This window comes from Thalassophryne amazonica, chromosome 8 (assembly GCF_902500255.1).
Source record: "Thalassophryne amazonica chromosome 8, fThaAma1.1, whole genome shotgun sequence".
Lineage (NCBI taxonomy): Eukaryota > Metazoa > Chordata > Actinopteri > Batrachoidiformes > Batrachoididae > Thalassophryne > Thalassophryne amazonica.
Genome location: NC_047110.1, coordinates 32,465,531 through 32,485,067, shown reverse-complemented (window position 1 = coordinate 32,485,067; position 19,537 = coordinate 32,465,531). Strand labels below are relative to the sequence as shown.

At 41.6% G+C, this 19,537-nt stretch overlaps 1 protein-coding gene across 1 annotated transcript in view; it reads right to left on the bottom strand.

Moving 5' to 3' along the window:
- Positions 1-8,046: 8,046 nt before the first annotated feature.
- Positions 8,047-19,537, bottom strand: part of snx33 (sorting nexin 33) — a 71,451-nt gene continuing 59,960 nt past the window's right edge. The window contains exon 2 of the mRNA XM_034175981.1: positions 8,047-9,316. Coding sequence (XP_034031872.1) covers positions 9,063-9,316 — 254 coding nt within the window. The 3' untranslated portion in view covers positions 8,047-9,062. The remainder of the gene's footprint in view (positions 9,317-19,537) is intronic.

Sequence of the window (19,537 nt, the reverse complement as noted above, 5' to 3'; positions counted from 1 at the left end):
ACTGGAGCTCATCTCGACAGAACACCGGCCTGACCTTTGCAGACACACAACAGACAGGAACTAACGTATTATTTTAGGTTTACAACATTTTGACCATTAAGCTTTACTCACTTTACCAACAAAAAAAAAAAAAAAAAGAAAGAAAAAAAATGTTAGCAGACTGAAAGTTAGCGGAATTAAATTTAGTGGAAGCTAATTGGCCTGCTTTTGGTTTTCAAAGTTAGCTGAAAAAGCTAATCCGCTAATGAAAAAAGTTAGCTTTGCTAATTAGCAGTTAGCAGATTAGCGGAACTGTGCCCACCACTGTTATAAGTCCCACTTAAAGGATGTATGGCAGGTTGAATGGCCCTATATTAAGATAATGTTAGCATGCAGAGAAAGACATTTCATTTCAAATAAATCAAATACAAAGACAGGTCACCATCATGTTTATTAAATTTTAGGTCCCCTTTCTTTCAGTCAAGTATCAAATTTGTTATTAAAACCACTACATGAAAGTAACACACAGACTTTATTATCGCCTGACCTTTAGCTCGTTGTGCAGCAGTCAAGCATCACTATGAAAGCGGTTTGGGGCTCGTCCAGTCTCTTCCTCTTTCTTTCACCCCAAATCTGTCTTTGCACCTGCTGTCTGTGAGTCTGTTGGAGGAGTGATGTTTTCACATTTTCCTCAGAGAAGAGATTCAATTGCAAAACCAGAAGTGAATGCCTTTTCAGCAGAATCCAAATAAAATACGTCTTTGGTCTTCAGATAAACTGCACAGTGTGCAAAGTAAAAGCTTGTTAAACAAACCCCCCCTTAGACCACAAGGGGTTAAAGGCCGCAGATGTGAACTAGACACGACAAGTATCTCAGACTACACTCATATCTGACTCATGCACGCACACGGAGCATTTGTTTACAGACAGATGTGCACTCAGCGCTTTTGTTTTATAAATGTGGAAACCAGTGACATACCCTGCTGAATTCATCTTCATCGCACTTTTCATCAAATACACCGCTGACATCCCAAAACCTCTTCTAAAAAAGCAACAAATCCACACGTGAAGACCAACATATGAACACTAACAAATGAACATAAGCGCGTTACGATGCACAGTCGCTGAGGTCATGTTTATAAGTGAAGTGCAGACGCCACACAAAGCTAAAGATAGTCTCATCCAACCGCAAGTCGCCATGAATTTTTTTCTCATTAACCGGAATGAGTAATTTAACTGGAACAACTCTTTTAGTAACAGAAAAGAGTTTACTGTTGGTCCCACGCAAGGCTTCTTACGACACTGTGAACAAAAGGTTTGCATAACAGTAATAACCTCCACTGATTTTTGGTCAGGTTCCACAAAAATCTTACACCCCGACCCTCCCAGCTCATCATACACCCCTCTCTGGCAGACAAATTAGAATTTTAAGTCACTATAATGGTGGCACAGAGGCTCAAGCCACAAATATTCTGAAGCACGTCCGACACATTTCTCTTGCTGTTGAACAAATGAAAACGCTGAGTCATTCTTTGCCCGAATTCTCACTGTACGACATGCAAGCATAAAGCTTTCCACAGATGAGGAACACCACAGCGGCACGATGTGACAGGTTTGTTTGAATAATATCAGATTTTCTTTTCATCCTGCAACATTCCATCCATCTTGTAGTTTTCGTGCTATTTTCCATCTAAATAAATCTTGTTAATAGGAGTCTGGCATTGTCAGAGGAGTCTTGTGTGTTTTTTAATGTTCCCGCATTAATTTGATGAATCAAACTTTTTGTTCTGCCACAGCTTGGGAATTGCAGCTTGGATCGAAACCATAAATGAAAAGGATGGATTATTATGATTATTATTCATGTTATGGCTGCAGTATAAAGACAGTTTTAAGGACATACTGAGCAAAACATCAAACATGTCATTCTGACTTTTGAGGACATGATATTCTTAGATGTTAGAGTATAACGTGGTACGGTTCAATGCAAATCCAAATCTTTAAAGGGCCCAATCTTGATAATCTATAGCGCACAGTCGCCCAAGTGTTTGAGGCATGTCCGATTCATGCTATTTGCAGTTTGCACATTTCTGAATGCAGAATCAGGTGCTCTGCGTAGTAGGATTAGATTCATCCTCATTTGTCATGCGCATATTTTAGGCATAACATGAAATAAAAAACAAAAACAGATTGTTATCCATCATCCCCTTCAAGACAGAGTGCACCAGATGCACAGCGGTCTGCAATTGATAAACCAACTGAGAGGTTTTCTGCTGAATTAACATCTGTGCCAACCTGTCGGAGCATGCCGGCAAACAACGGCCACCAAAGGTCCCTGAGGTGAAGCAGTAAGGTAGCTTTTGTATTTATTTATTTATTTTGAGTGTTTACTAGCGTGTAACGGATCATAGCTGATATGTGCTGACTGTGCCCCACAGTTCAGCAAACATGAAGTGTGGATTAACAGCAAAGTTTACATAATAGCGTGATTTCATGTCATGGAGACTTGTTTATAAATTGATACGAGGGGATGTCAAAATGTTTTGAGCCTCGCACATTTTTTCCCAGTCAGATATTACAACGCATCATGCCTGATCTACGGCATCATATTGCTCACTTCAATTATTGAGTCATAACACTTTGTGGAAAAGACATACCCTCCAGTGTCAGTCGTGGCATTCTGCTTCACCAGGACAACGCACCAGTCCACACCGGTCGGGTTGCCATGGACACTGTGCACGAGTGTGGCTATGAACTTCTTCCTCGCCCATCCTATTCTCCAGACCTAGCCCCTAGCAACTTTCACCTCTTTCCCAGGCTGAAAAATACCTTTGGGGCTAGGGATTTGAGGATGACGACGAACTGACTGCTGCAACAGACAGCTGGTTAGGGGACCAAGATGTTGACTTCTAACAATCAGGTATCAATGACTGGCAAACTAGATGGAACAAGTGTATGGAGTTGGAAGGGGACTATGTTGAAAAATAAAACATAAATCCAAATATCTTGCCCTTTCTGTTTGAGACTCAAAATGTTTTGCTATCCCCTCGTAACTGCATTCAATTTGATGCAGCTGCAGTGAAATCAGTGTGAGTGGAGGGAATGCAACTGCATGCTAACATGAAGTTGTGCGTGGAGCTTGCTAAAAACACCCTTGCGCTTTGTCAGTTTGCTGCTGGCTTAGTGCATTTCTAGTCCAAACACAGAAAGAATGTCTCAAAAACATGAGGAATAAGGGAAAAGGTGACAGACACTTTATCCATAATTAATTGTGAGCCCACTGTCTGTGTGTGTGTGCAGCCGAGGTGAGTGACAGTGCCTGAGAGTTCCTGAAAATAAGTATTCCTGACTTTATCCAGGCATCTGCTGAATAGGTAGACTTGTTAATCCTCTCGGTTCTTATTGTAGTAATATGCTGCCCCTTACAAAGAACAAAATCGATATATTCCTCAGTTTGAATTTATTGAAAGTCACGCTGAAAACCAGGCCCAGGTCCCCAGAGACACAGCCCATACGAGGCTCCATCTTATGAGAGACCCTAAGCATGGACGACAATTGGTTTTTATACAAGACAATGTAGGCGGTACAGTGGGTAGGTTTTAGTTTAGATGGAGGGGAGCCCTCCCTTTATCTTAAACATGCGCATGTGTAATGGATGTGAAACTTAACTCTTCTCTTGAGACTTTGAACCAGGTTCCAGGCACTTCTAAACAAAAGCAAATAATTGATAACTAACATAAAATAACAGAATAAGGAATAAAACTCATCCAGAAGAGTGAAAATAAGGTCATTGTTGTCACCCTCTCACCAGACAGTGTATGTGTCCTCATCTTTTTGAAAAAGAATTTGAAGTTATAAACTTTTTTTTGTTACTTATTATGATTTTGACAAAGGTCATTTTTTATTCACCGATACATGTCACATTTCAAATTTATATCAATTTTTATCACAATTAAGTGTTTTACTTTAAAATATTAATTAAAATACTGGTCATTCACAAACGTTCCTTGTTTTCGTTGCTCATTAAAGTGCAGCTAACATGTTTTTTTATGCTTTACATAACAAGATTGTACAAAATCACACTTAACACACCGTAAATGGTCTGTGATGATTTTGTAAGATTGTAAATTACTTGTGTGAATTTCATCTTCAAGACTTCCTGTTGAAGCAGCGAGGCACATGTGACGTCACTCCAGGAAGGGTTGACTGTGCTCCAGCTTGAAAACACACACACGGCACCTCAGATTGATAAGGTGTCGTTCAGCGTAGAAATATACCTCATAGGTGAGTTGTGGCTGAGTGATCAGATGAGGGACAACAGGCAGAATGTCAGTATTCTTAGCTCTCCAAATGACCTAAGATATCAACTGTCCCAGAGGTAAAAAGTCACAGATAAATCCTATTTCACATTTTCTTTAAGCATGTGTTCTGTTGAGAGAGAGAGAGAAAACACACCCTAAACAGGATGTCAGTCTACTACAGGACTAATACATAATTAAATCATTCATAAATATAAATTACCATTTCACATTATTAGGCCATTGTAGATCATAGAGAATTCCATTCATGCTGCCTGTATCCCCGTCATCATCTGTTATATTCACTCCCTTTGTCCTCTGCTTCAGATTAATTTGGCTCAGACCTGTCAGGCTGATCACCAAATATAACCGCCACATTATCCTCTCTGTGAGTGTTTGAAGTGTCTGTCCCATATGACCTTTCAGACACCAACAAAATAACGTTTTCCTTTGAGTTGCTTCTGGGGATGGACATCACCATCAGTGATGTTTCTTAAGATCTTTAGGTGTTTCGGGTCTTGCAACATCAGACACCCTCCCTCAGGCGACCCAGCCAGGCTAATCAGACCCCGACTTGTGTCCCAGCAGTGTTGACCCACTTCTCGGACCTTTTGATCCAAATCCACCTAGAATCTCTCTGCAGCCTCTGTACTGGACCTGATGGCTCGCCTCTTTGCACCTCCTATGATGCCAAGGAGAATATCAGTCTTACATAGGGAGCGGGCAGCAAAGCCTAAACATCCCACCTCTATTGGCTTGCAGTGGGCTTTCCAGCCTCTCCTTCAGCTTTCCTCTGTGAGCTTACAGTATTTTGAGCCTCTTCCGCTCATTAGCCTCTTCCATGCGGTCCTCCCAGGGCGCTGTTAGAAGTAGATGTAAGCACCATGTCTGGTCTCAAAGCGGTCGATGTTACATACTCCGGGAACTTGAGCTGCCTACCCAAGTCAACTCACAGTTTCCCAATCTGATGCCAACGAGAGTAGACTGGCTGCTGATGTTGGCAGTGACTAGCTTCTCTCCAGCTTTCACAAAGGGTACTGCCCTCTGGTGGGTGTGTTTGTTGTTGGCAACTGCAATGGAGATGGTCTCAGCCACTGTCTTCAAACCTTGGTCATGGTGCCAACGGTAGCGGCCTTCACCGAGAGCTGCTGGGCAGCTGCTCATGATGTGCTCCAGCAGACCCCCTTCCTGGTGTCACAGACCCGAACGGTCCACCTAAAAATCGGTCGCCCCTGATGACGCGGTTCACGGATTAACACCTCGTTCTGCTTCAAACTGCACTCCAGTCATCATCTGTCTCAGTGACAAGATATGTGAGGCTTATTGTACAACAATCATTTCCACATAAATTCAGCATTATTTCATCATAAAAGGTGGCAGAACGGATCAGAGCACCAAGGCTAAAGGAGCTGCTAGCTGATGCGTTCACTGCACGTCAGGACATTTCAAGCGTCACGGAATTTCACCTCGTTTTCTGCTAAAATTGCCTTTAGAATTGATTTAAGAGGTTTTACCTTTAACACCTGATGGTTTAATAATCCCATTAATCCATTTGATTGCTTTGGGTGAAGAGACTCCGTTTCAGACGTGCTGCTGTGGTCCGAAACGACGCATGCACAGATGCAAAAGGCGGACCGATTTTTAGGGGGTAGACCGTTCGTCTGCTACAACGGATGTGTTAGGATCACACCTGAATAATTTGTGTGTGGGGGGGGGGGGGGGGGGGGGTAACAACAAAACACATACCATCACAAAATAATGTGAGTCAGCCACAAAAAAAAAATAAAAAAATCATTGACTGCATTTTAGGATATTTTTTAAAATGGAAGGCAAACTTGCCTTTTTGTAACATATTGATCCCATCTATGAATTAAAAGCCGTAATCTGATTCGAACGGATCGTTTTGTGATCTATGACACCCTAGTGTTTACTTTTATGTAGTGGTTGTTTCAATTCATTTTGTTATTTATAACAAGTGCAGTGTATGTAGGTCATGAACCCACTTATGTAAAGTACATCCGGTTGTTGTGCCCATTAAATATTAGAAACACACTGCACTGCGCTTTAGACGTCGCACTCTGCAGCCAGCTGCAACTGACTACACATTGTTTTTTAGACTAGAACGCTCATGGAAGCACAGATTAGCACAATTCTACTCTTTATTTAGATGACATGGGTGTGAAAACCACAACTGCATCTGAAGCAAACACCAAATAACACTTATTTACACTGTTTTGGTTTGTGCCCAGTGGAAGACAGAGTCCAAAGCATTTTTGTTGATCAACTAAGTCAGCCATCGTGATCTCTTCTAGTTCACATAGCAGTAGCAAGTGATGTCAGAGGTGTTTGGGGCGGATTTGGTTGTAATGTTTCAGTGTAATTGTATCGACTCTATGGACTCTAAACAGTGGAAACACAGACAGAAATCCACTGTCATCTGCCATCAAAGACAATGATAACTTTCCTGTCTTTTTCAGTTGGACGGAACGGTACCATCATGAGAATTTGTTTCAATATGATGCAAACTGCTAACTGTTAATGTGAACTGTAAATATATTCATCAAATTTCAAAAGCATTGGTGGACAAAAGAAAAACAAATGTAAGTGAACCAGTAATTTGTACACATTGCAAATCTGCCGAGTACTTTCTTGGCCCAAAGAAGAAAAGTTCTTCATAGCCCCAGTCCCACTACATGCAGAAGTCATGTAATTTACCTTACAAAATATACTGGCATATTTTTATTGTTGTTGTGTTGAATAATTATTGTGTGAGATCAGATTTTAAGGTTCTGCTATTAATCTATCAAATTATTCATGGACTAGCACCTCCCTACTTAGTTAACCCAGTCAAGCCCTACGTAGCAGCACGAGCTCTGTGTTCTCGGGGCGCAAGGCTACTTTGTGTTCTGAGGGTGAATAAAAAGTCTGCGGGCCACTAAGCCTTCACTTATCGTGCACCTGTTTCGTGGAATGATCTCCCTGCATGAATAAAAGGCTGATTCTGTAGAGACTTTCAAGGCTAGAGTTAAGATGCATTTATTCTCCCTTTCGTATGGCTAGCATACTGGCATAGTATGGAACTACGCTTCCTATGATTTTAAATTCATTTTATTAGTAAATGGAGCAGGTCTCAGCCTCAACTTTATCTAAAGTCTGGGTCTGTTAGTGAAGCTTAGGGCTAGTGGCTGGCGAACACCTTAGTATTTCTTTTGCTTTCCTGTTGCTTAATGCTGACAAATTATACCTTAAGTGTAGTTTTTCTAGCGGACTTATTCTGTTTTCTTTTTCTCTCTGTCAGAGATGCGGCTGGATCCACGTGTTGAATTAGATGATTTCTGCAATGGACGCGGAATGGACTGTGCTACAGGAACATACGGTGGACTGAACGCCTGCATGGACTCTCGTCAATTGTTCTTGTGTTGTGTTCTGTATTGTAAACCTTTTTGTTAGAATGGCCTAAACAGTGGGTCACCCCTTTGAGTCTGGTCTGCTTGAGGTTTCTTCCACAAATCATCGGAGGGAGTTTTTCCTTACCACTGTCGCCTGTGTGCTTACTCTGGGGGTTGGAAAGGCTAGACCTTACTTGTGTGAAGCACCTCGAGGCAGCTTTGTTGTGATTTGGTGCTATATAAACTAATAAATTTAAATTGATTTGGATGTTTTGCTCAGTACATTCAAGAATTTCATATGCACATTAGTTGTGACTGTAAAATGATACACATTAAATAAAACTGGCCTTTTTTTTTTTACTCAAGCTACATGATGAGTCTGGTTACAGAATGGATTTTTATTTTTTATATCTCCTGAATAATCTACGACAACAAACACACAGTATTGCTACATATAAATGTCTTAGAGAAGGGAATCATACAGTAGTTGACTCATTTGACTCACCCACACACACACACACGTATATATAACGTGCAAACCTGTCTCAACAAGTTATTCCATCAAAGATCTGTCTTCTGAAACTCACATTACAGACAAATTGTCCACTTTAAAAAAAACAACATCCCATCATCCCAAAATCTCTGCCCCTAAGAGGCATTTCCTGCACAGAAATAAGAAATAAAATGAGGCAACCTAACTGAATTACATGGTATCAGTCAAACCTTCAAATGGTGCAACGTTTACACGAGCTAGCATTGCTCGCTAACCAAAGGAATGTGATGTAAAGGGAAGCAGAATGAAGCAAAAAACACCTGAGCGAGCAGAGGCATCGAGAGCCGACGCAGGGTGAATCTCCCCTGTTTCTACATGGTGCATTTGTTTGGACAATCATTTAACATTCAGACAAAACACAAAACTGAACATTAATGGCCACTAAATGATAAAATATCTGGAATGTTAACAGGACATCGGGAATGAAATTATCACTTTACTTTCTACAAATGAACATGCCAAAGTGCATGATGTTTGAATGAAGGGGACAATTTCATAATAAAACCTTTTTTGTCCAATGACTTCCAACTACAGAAAACTATATTTTTACTTGAATGTTTCAAGCAACTTAAATTAATTGCCCTAACTATGTAATTTGTACCTACGCAAGTGACGTGCTTTTCTGAAATAAAAGGTACAGTAGGTCTAAAAGACGATGTGAACGATAATGTCACCCGCTTCACGTGTCATCCAAGTCATGATATGCTTCCTTTGTTTGTCCTTTCATGTTCATACTCAAGGTGACCATTTAAAATGCCACAGTAAGAGTCAGAATGTCACTATACGTTCTTTGTCCTTGTTCTTTTTTTTTTTTGGCATCTTGGTCCAAGCAGTGATCTGATGCATCTACAGAGTTTCATACATGCGCAGCGTGCGCTCCAGTTGCTGGACAACGCGCTGGTAAAAGGCTATCTGCTCCCTGAGGTAGGCCTGCATCATGTCTTTGAAGTCCACCTCTCGCTGCTGATGGAAGTGGCTCATCTCTGCCTGAAGGGCAAAGCCCACCGTCCGGCAGCGTTTCCGAATGCCGTCGGCCTCGCTCTGGTCCATCTTTCCTTCATCAGTCATCCGCTGGCTCTCCTTCACCTTAGCAAAGGCACCTGATTTAAGAAAAAAACAGAAGAAGGTTAGTTGATGTCTCTGTTCTAGTGGCTGACCCACAGGTCAGAAGGTTGTGGGTAAACCTGTGCAGGTCAAGAAGTGAGAAAGCAGACTTCCTGCGAAGTAATTAATAATTTACAGATATATTACAGGTTGACTAAATGCCATAAAACAGGCTAAAATGTGATTACTTGATGTAACACTGACAGTGTTAATTTTACACTGGTGATTTTACTGTGTAGAGCCCGTGGATCCCCACGGGCAACATACTAACAGTGAAATATAAACTGGAATAGGTTTACAGTCTGACAGTAATCTGTTTTGGCTAAGAAAATGCATAAATAACAATAACTGATATAATAAACTGCATTTCTAGTATGGTGCTTTTCAATGTGATGCAGATGCTCAAAGCCCTTTCCAAAGACAACACACACACACACACACACCACACACACACACCACACACACCACACCCACACACACACACACACACACCACACACACACACACACACACACACACACACACCACACCACACAGATGTCAGGGTGCCACTCAACTGCACATTGGAAGCAACTTCAGGATTAAGGACCTTTGTCAAAGGGACCTAAGTGATTTTCCTGTCTGATCAGGGAACTGAATCCATGACTTTCTGATCACAAACTTCTCTAGCCTTCAGACCACCACATCCCCATTTACAGTAGTGTTCAGAATAATCGTAGTGCTATGTGACTAAAAAGATTAATCCAGGTTTTGAGTATATTTCTTATTGTTACATGGGAAACAAGGTACCAGTAGATTCAGTAGATTCTCACAAATCCAACAAGACCAAGCATTCATGATATGCACACTCTTAAGGCTATGAAATTTGAAAGTTTGTAGCGTCAACAGCAGATGCTACTTTTATTGTGAACATCCCCTTTTCTACTTTTTTTTTTTGCTAATAGCCCAATTTCATAGCCTTAAGAGTGTGCATATCATGAATGCTTGGTCTTGTTGGATTTGTGAGAATCTACTGAATCTACTGGTACCTTGTTTCCCATGTAACAATAAGAAATATACTCAAAACCTGGATTAATCTTTTTAGTCACACAGCACTACTACTATTCTGAACACTACTGTATGTGCTTAATGTCACAAACTGTAAACTGTATTTTCAATCTTCTGTTAAGATCATGTAGAGAAAATCTGAGAAGTTGTAAAAATTTACTTCTGATAAAATTATCAAAATAAAAACTCCAATGAATCTCATTGTTAATGCAAAGCTCAAATTGAAATGAAGCATTAAAATCTCACTAAGTCAGCATTATGAGCTGCTATATTAACAAACTGCCACAGTTTTCAGTTTTTATTAAAAGCGGTTATGCTGGTATCTTGGAGCTTAATGCTAAAAGACCAACATTGTAAATTTTTCCCCAGAATTTAACTAGTGTACAGCTGTGTACTTTATAGGTAGACGCGGGGAGCATGCCAACACAATTACTTTTTGTTTCTTTGCATACTGAACATCTGACTTCACAGGGATGAGAACAAGTTGGAACTACGTTCACCAAGACTAGCCATGATGTCACCTGAGAAGTAGCAGAACACAGCTCCTGTCCGGCATGTTGCCAGGCTGGATTTCCAATCAGATAAGCAAAGTATGTCTCAATCGCACACTGCCCTCACTCAAATCCAGGACGCAGACATCAGCAGACTCAAACTGTAGATAAACCTGCTCGCAAGACTAGTTTGGACTGGTCGCTACTTTCGATGCCATGTACGGGTCTTATCCGTCGCTGGTATCTGTGCGTTCACATCGCTTTGGGTTTTTGTGCAGAATTCTTGGCAGGAGTCTGGGAAAGCACGAATGGCACCTCCAGTGTGTTCCAGTGAGGAGGCGTGTGGACTACAGTCTGTGGTGCTGACCTACATTCATGTATTCTGTTTTCCACATGAGGAGGGAATGTGCATCAGCCACAGAGTATGTCTGCAGGACATGAAGCAAATGGGCTCGTGCTGGTTTCGGCGAGAGGGGAGAGGACTAAAGGAGCGTTCGATTAATGGTTTTTGGATCAAATGACATCACTAAAGAACCTCACTGTGCTCTTCCTTTCAGCTCAAGCTATTGATGAAAGTAGCATTGTGTGATGTATAAAAAGGACCACTGTGACAGAACGATAACCAAAGCTTTGTTGGTTTCCTAATATTCAAAAAACAATCCCCTTTTCCCACAAGATGTTATGCCTTGTTTTCCCATGTGCACTGTGATGTGTAACCACAGGTCTGGAAAATCATCAGACTTGTTTATCCAATCAGACTGCACTGCTTGTCTTGTTTTATAGCTTTGGACGCCGAGAGACTTGAACTATCTCATCATGTGACAGCTCTGTGCCAAGAAGCTCTTCATACTCCACAGGGGATTCGGAGGAGGTAGGAGGTGAAACTCAGAGACGGGAAAGGAGAGGAGGAAAGGTTTGTAGATGGGTTAAATATAACAGAAAAGATTTGGCTTTGAGATTGGTTTTGGGTGTGTAAAAGGAAATGGATGGTCAAGATTACCTGTGACCATAGCCCTGTGGGCAAATGAACTCATGCATCTGTGAAATACCCTGTTCCCATAGTGTTGCCCGGAGAGGACACTGGAGGGTCACTGCAGGGCACAGTCATTAAATACAACATTTCTACTCTAGGAGTTTCTTTGTACTAACAAATAAGACCCCCATCAATGCCTAAATTACCAAATTTATCAATCTCTGTACTGAAGTGCCCAAAATGTCTGTTGAAACATGTTATGGACAAAATTGTTTCCCGTCATGCACATCTTCATTGTGTGAAGTTTTGGTAACACTTTACTTGAAGGTATCGTCATATTAGTGATATAACTGTCATAACTATTACATGACACAGTCATGAATGTGTCATAAACATTGTGTCAATGTCATAAATGTTTATGACTGCTGTCATTAAGTGTCATTCGGTTTTTGTAATGACAAGTTGATATGTTTTGGGTTGTCTTGATTATGACAACTTGATATTAATCAAAGTGGCATAACCAGAAGTTGTCTTTGGCCTTTTTGGTCTTTAGTTGTATGCCAACATTGTGCAGCTGCTGTGGGGGGGAAAAAAAAAAAAACCATACATGCCAAACCTGCACTTTCCAAAAGCGCTGATTGCTAGCCAGAAAGTTTACCACTGTGCTGCCATCGCTGGCCTGTAAATGGTGCTGAAAAATGCCTGAAATCAACAAGAGATGGACGAGGTGTACTGTGCGGTTGCTGCAGCCCGGCACAGAGGTGAAAGATGTTTTATATATTTCCAAGTGAGGACAGCAGGCAGAGACACACGCCTCATGGAGGAATGTTGTAAGTTCATGTCCTTCCAAACATGGAACATGTCCTCCAGCTGGGACGTCCAGGAGCAGAGATCTTTACAGCTGCGGCTGTGAGTGGACACACCCCTGTCCGTTCAGCATCCTGTGGGGCTGCAGCTCGCTCTTCCCCAAAACTCTGTCATAATTGTGAAATAAAGGACAAAAGGGACATAAGTACTGCTCACAGGTTGGCTACCAGAGACAGGACATGTTCACATCCAACTCAGTCAATCTCCAGACATCTCCACGTCACTACATATTCAGTCCCCGATTGGTCATCGCGGCGCGACAAGACGAAAAAGTTCAGATTTTTCAACTTGGGGAGGAGGGCAATGCGACATGATGCGACGCAATATTGTGCTACAAATGCGCCAATCGCTCAAAATCGCTTCACTCGCGTCACTTCATTCACATCCATCGCGCCGCGCTTTGTGGCTTGGCGCCACAACACGTCCTTCCATAGTGATTACATGGCAACATGTCGCTGCTGTCGCTCGTATCATGCCTGGTGTGAACACGGCTTTAGATGATCATGCATGTCAGCTGGAATTTGGCCAACACCTGGTGCGAGAGGGTTTGATGGGCTCTCACAACGCACACTCTGTCTTTAGGCCACTGGTTTGAGCAAATAGTTGTAGCAACAGGTTTACGAGACGTACACCTGTTGCTACAACTGTTCAAGGCTACAAATTTACACGTATTGCATATGATTCCTGCTTCATTCACAATTCAACCAAATTCACACTATGTGTGACGGGGCCCTTAACAATCATTAATTATCGTCACGGAACTCGAACAGGCATAAAACCGATTAAAAATGTTTGATTCATGTTTTTCATCCAGATTATAATGTTCAATGGACAGATTAAAATATGAAATGGTCTTGGATCAAATAAGATAATAATAATAATGACTTGAATTTACAGAGTGCTTTTCAAGAAACCCAACTTACTTTACAATTCATTCACTCGAACATTCACACATTGGTGGTGGTAAACTACTAGTGTAGCCACAGCTGCCTTGGGGCAAACTGACGGAAGCGTGGCTGCCATTCTGCACCTACGGCCCCTCCAACCACAACCTCATTCATACACAGGCAAGGTGGGTTAAGTGTCTTGTCCAAAGACACAACAGCAATATGCAGATTTTTGACTGGTTGGGAGCCAGATTCGAACTGCTGACCCTTCAGTCATAAGACGCTCACTCTACCACTGAGCTATTGCTATTAAAAGCTACAGCTCTTAAAAGGAGTCCAGTTGTGCAAAATCATCTTTAACATCTCCAAACTCCCACAATTCTATGAGTGTTTTTACAGACATTCTCTTGAATTAAGATCAATTTACATCACAGCTTGCGTAACACCCCTGTGGGGAACTTCCCACTAGTACTAGGATCCACTAGTCCTAGGGTACACTAGTCTTAGTTCTAGGGTCCACTAGTCCTGGTTAGGGTTACAGTGAACTTCACCTCTCCCCCAAGCTCGTGGCTGCACGGGAGAATGCTGTGGCCACCCCACACTGACAATGCCTCAATTCAGATGACAGACTGTCTTAAAGTTTAGCGTACATAAACAACAATCAAATGTATATGTGCAGTGTTTTAATTCTGATGTGTGCCATTATTACGTTCACCTAGTAATAATTGTGGATTAATTGATGTATTTGTTTTTTTGTCTGAGGTAATTGGGTGTGATATGCCCTTTTAGGGATCAGTAAAGTTGTTTGAATCTTGAATGAAACTTTAAAATCAATTTGGGGTTGTAATATACACCATCAAATAACAAAGAAGTTAGGACCAGTGGAGCATCCCCTCTCTGTGGCATATGAAACAGAAATAACCCAGATCCTCTAATTTTACTGCAGATTACAAAATGCCCCAAACACACAGAGATCTGTGGGTGTTATACATGCAATTAAATGTGATTAATTGAGATTAACTCATCACAGACCTTGTAATCAATTAATTATTTTTTAATCTCCTGACAGTACTAATTAAAACATGTATGGTGTGTGTGTGTTTCAGATGGTTTCTCAGAGTTGCCACTGCAAAACATTATGATGTGTTGTGTGGGCCGCTGAAGAGGAGGTACTGCTGGCCCACCACCACCAGATGGTGCCCTGCTTGGAGTGTGGGCTTCAAGCACAAGAGGGCGCCGGAGCCACTGGGAGTGACAGCTGTCACTCATCATCAGCACCAGCTGTCACTCATTCAACTCGTCACCATCATCATAAAGGCCGGACTGCAACTCCACCTCCTCGCCGAGAAATCAGCTACCTTGGAGGTAATTTTCTCTGCTAAACCGAAAACACTGACTAATAGTCTGAACTTCTTTGCAGCCGTTTTCCTGTGGGTGTTGCCTTATCTGTGGGATTGGCGTTTGGTGTGATCAGCGACGGCTTCGCTTCACACCCCAACCAGATAAGTGGTTAGACAGGAGCTGCACGAGTGTGTGACTGGAGGTGGAGGTGCTCCCTCCCAAAAGAACACAGACTGTGGGATTACTGAGTGTGCGTACTCACACTCACCTGTACTGTTTCTGTTCTCTGCCAGCAGTACCAGGTCTGACAGCTGGAGACGGTGACTACCTGGGGACCCAGGACTTGGCGGCTCCGGTGTTCTTCAGATCCGTTGGCGGTGAGGGCCGTGTGGGATCCGGTTCGGTTCTGGACGGGCGTCTCCTATCCTCAAGCCTGCCCACACGTCACCCAACGTAACTGACTGTAGTTCCAAACTGGTTGTTGTCTGTATTCCGTTGTGCACAATTTACAACATTAAATTGTTACTGTTTGGCTTATCCATTGCCCGTTCTTTTACGCCCCCTATTGTGGGTCCGTGTTCCTACACTTTCACAACATGATGTGAGGCATGAAAGGGTTTGATGCATTACTTGCTGTTAATAGTTAAATATTAATTTTGCCTTTGTTATAATGTGCCTACACATTATACACCTATTGTATTCCACCGTGAATTTTAAAGGTTACCAAGATTCACTGACATACACTGAACGCTTAAAAGACTGAAAAGCTGTTTAAGCATAATCCAGTAGTATGATTTAAAAAAAAAAGTTTTACATTTGTCCAAAATCCAAAACGTTCAAAATATTTGAATAAATTAATTCTGATTTGGTATAAGTCATGCAGCAGAATTATGAACCATAGTACAATAGTTTGTTTCAAAAATGCTGTTTCCGGGGCAAAACCAAGAAATTCAGAGGAACTGTCAAATGTACGAGGTCTATTAGAAAAGTATCCGACCTTATTTAAAAAAAAAAACCATATGGATTTGAATCACGTGTGATTGCGTCAGACAAGCTTGAACCCTCGTGCGCATGCGTGAGTTTTTTCATGCCTGTCGGTTGCATCATTAGCCTGTGAGCTGGCTTTGAGTGAGGTGTGGTCCACCCCTCTCAGCGGATTTTTATTGCGAATAAATATCTGAACGATTTGGAGCTTTGCTGCATCAATTGTTTTCCAGAAACTGTGAGAGACCTCCAGGTGGACACCGTTCGAAAAATTAATATGGCTTTCAGGGACGATTTATGGGGATTAAACAGATTAAAACGCTGTGATGAAGCCTCACAGGACATGTTCTGGCATATCCAGCTCATGCACAATCACAATCGGATATTCACACGACTGGAAAGCAACCGGAATCCATCTGAAATCCACCTGAAAGCTGTCCTGAGAGACCAACACCGAGGTGGTTTTGTCCCGCGTAATGAACGGCACCGTGGCGCGTCCCTCTGCTTTTCTTTCCATGAAAAAAAGTCCTGTAACGGTGGAATGTGCCGGAAAAAGTGCTGATGTCCACATCTTCTGCCTTTTTGTGAAAGTCAGACGAGGTCCCGGATCAACAAAGCCTTCACGTTGGAAATGATCTGGTTGTTTCAGCGGGGTGTCAGCCTGTCGATGGGGGCTGGGAGCGCGCCGCGCTCTCAGGAGTTGTGGGCAGTCCTTAAAGCGGCAGTAACACTCCTTAATCTGTTTAATCCCCATAAAATCGTCCCTGAAAGCCATATTAATTTTTCGAACGGTGTCCACCTGGAGGTCTCTCACAGTTTCTGGAAAAAAATTGATGCAGCAAAGCTCCAAATCGTTCAGACATTTATTCGCAATAAAAATCCGCCGAGAGGGTGGACCAGTGCTCACACAAAGCCTGCTCACAGGCGAATGACGCAACCGACAGGCATGAAAAAACTCACGCATGCGCACGTGGGTTCAAGCTTGTCTGACGCAATCACGTGATTCAAATCCATATGTTTTTTAAAAAAAATAATAAGGTCGGATACTTTTCTAATAGACCTCGTAGTTCAATCTTCCTGGACTGGAATACTTGTTCACTGGTGCCAGACGTTGGTTGACTGCATGCAATACAGATGTGAAGCAGTTCTCAGAAACAGTGGTTGTACAGCTAAATACGAGTTCATTGATTCACAGGAAAGATAAATCTTCAAGCATTTTTCAGTTTATACAGTAAATGTTTGACTTTATAAAGAAAAATGCAGACAGCTGCTTTTATTTATTTATTGAACAGCCTTCCTTTTTCTTCACTTTCTGTAAAGTAATAAATTTGATAAACTTATTGTTTTTTGTTTTAATGTGTTCATGTTTTAATTTGGAATACAATGTGCCGTGTTCCCAATGCATTTGTGTGTATGACAATAAAAGTTATTTTAAAGATTTTGAGCTTTACTGACTTTTTAAACACATTACTATTATTTTGAACACAACTGTGTAGTATCAGGAAGAAGGTAGGTACAAGAAGAGATCCCTGTGGAACACCTGCATTATTATGAGACTCAGAGGTCTGACCACTCACCAACCTTCAAGGATCTACCAGTGTGGAAAGACTTGATAGTAGCAAGGGCATTCCCCGAGATGCCACAACTAGCTGCTTTGTGCCGGAGTCCTCTGTGCCAAACTCCATCGAAAGCTTTAAAGATGTCAAGTGCTATAGCCCTGGTCATTTGCCCACAATCGAGAGATTTGCTAATCCTGTGCATGATAGCAGCTAAAACGTCGACAGCAGACTTTACAGAAGGAAAACCACCTTGGAGGTGTAAACCACTGAGGAGATCGAGTTTGCTTATGACGCAGAGAAGGTACTGGGATGGGTCAAAATGTTCACTAGCATTCTTGAAGACAGGACAAACATGATATTTTCCAGGTCTTTGGGAAGCATCTCTCTTTCAGGCACAGGTTAAAGAATTTAGCCATAACTGGAGAAAGGTTTTTCAGAACCACAACTGGAATTTCATCTCGACCAGTTGCCTTGTTAGGGTGAAGGTTCTGGATGAGCATCGCTATGTCACAAGCAGAGATTTTGATGATACTGAGAACGTTACCAGTTCATGCAGGAAAGACAGAAAGGACATATATTTCAGTGAAGAATTAGAGACAAACTTTATAGCAAAAAGTTTTGCCTTGCCATTTATGAGACTAGGTACAGAGGCCTTACCTTGGTACCTACTCTTCCAAAATAGAAGGTTGACAGTTCAAGACCACCCATGCCCATTCTACATGTAATATAGAGTTGTGCCAGAAAGGGGAAGCGATGTAAAGTATGTGCCAAATCAACATTCAGATCCATATCGAGATTGTTGTGGTGACCCCGAGCATAAAGGTAGAAGCTGAAAGAAATTGCTTGGTTTAACCTGTGTATTGAAGAGCTGACCAGGTCTGTTTATCTGAAACTGAAGATTGCCTAACTTTCTGAACAGTTTGCCGTTTCCCAACATGTATTTAGCAAAACCTCTAACATAACATTAAAATTACGCCAATATATTAGGTAATGCACACAATGTGTTGGTTTTGGATAATAGTTGAGCTGTATAAAAAAAAACTAAGAATGTTTCTTTTTGTGCCAAGAAAGTTCTCCTTCCAATAGATTTTGCAATCAGTACAACTTAATATGTCACTCACATTTGTGTATTACTTGTGGGCAAATCCTATCTAAATGTGATTTTTTTTTAAAAATTCAATGTAGCGCCCACATTAAATGGTGGTTTGCATCACCTTGATGCAAATTATAGTCAGGGCTGCACATAATTGGTGCTCATGGTGCTTGTGTGTGCTAAAAATTATGTGTAGCAGAAAACACGAGGGAAGCACTTCATAAGAGGATAGCAATGACAGATTGTAGGAAAAGTGTTTCCCTCTGCTGTGCATCAGTGATGTTTAGCACACATGAGCACAATGAGTACCAGTTATGTGCACCCCTGATTATAGTGATGGTCAATTTACACCCAAATGAAAGTGAATGTGCAAATATCGTTTTTCAACGACACTGAAGATTTGAATTGTCAGTGAACTGCACCCAGATACAGTGACATGGAAATGTTTGGACATGCTTGGACTTTAATACGTTTTAATTCATGATTTTTTCATGATTCACTTATTTATTTTTAAAGCAAGGTGGCTTAGTGGTTAATACTGTTACATCACAGCAAGAAGGTTGTGGAATCGCTTTCCACCAGGGACCGATTTCATAAAGGAGTCTAATGTTGTTTAGTCAAATAAACTCACTTAGTTGACTATTTTTTTGACGTTAGTCGTTGCACAAAGTGCTTAGTCAGCTAAAGTTTCTTGTTACCCGACTAAGGTTTTTAGCCTGGTACAGAGGAGACTAATCTTATTTTACTCTGTAAAACTTCAGTGTCTTACCTCAACAATGGCGGCTATCATGTACCACCAACACTCAAGAATAGGGCTGCAGCTATCGATTACAGTGGTCCCTTGCAAAAACGCGGTTCACCTTTCGCGGCCTCACAGTTAAGCAGATTTTTTTTTGTGCAATTTTGCATGCTTTTTTTTAACAGCGCATTGTGTTCTGTGTCCTTATCAGGCGGGCCGGTCGCAGCACCGGTCGG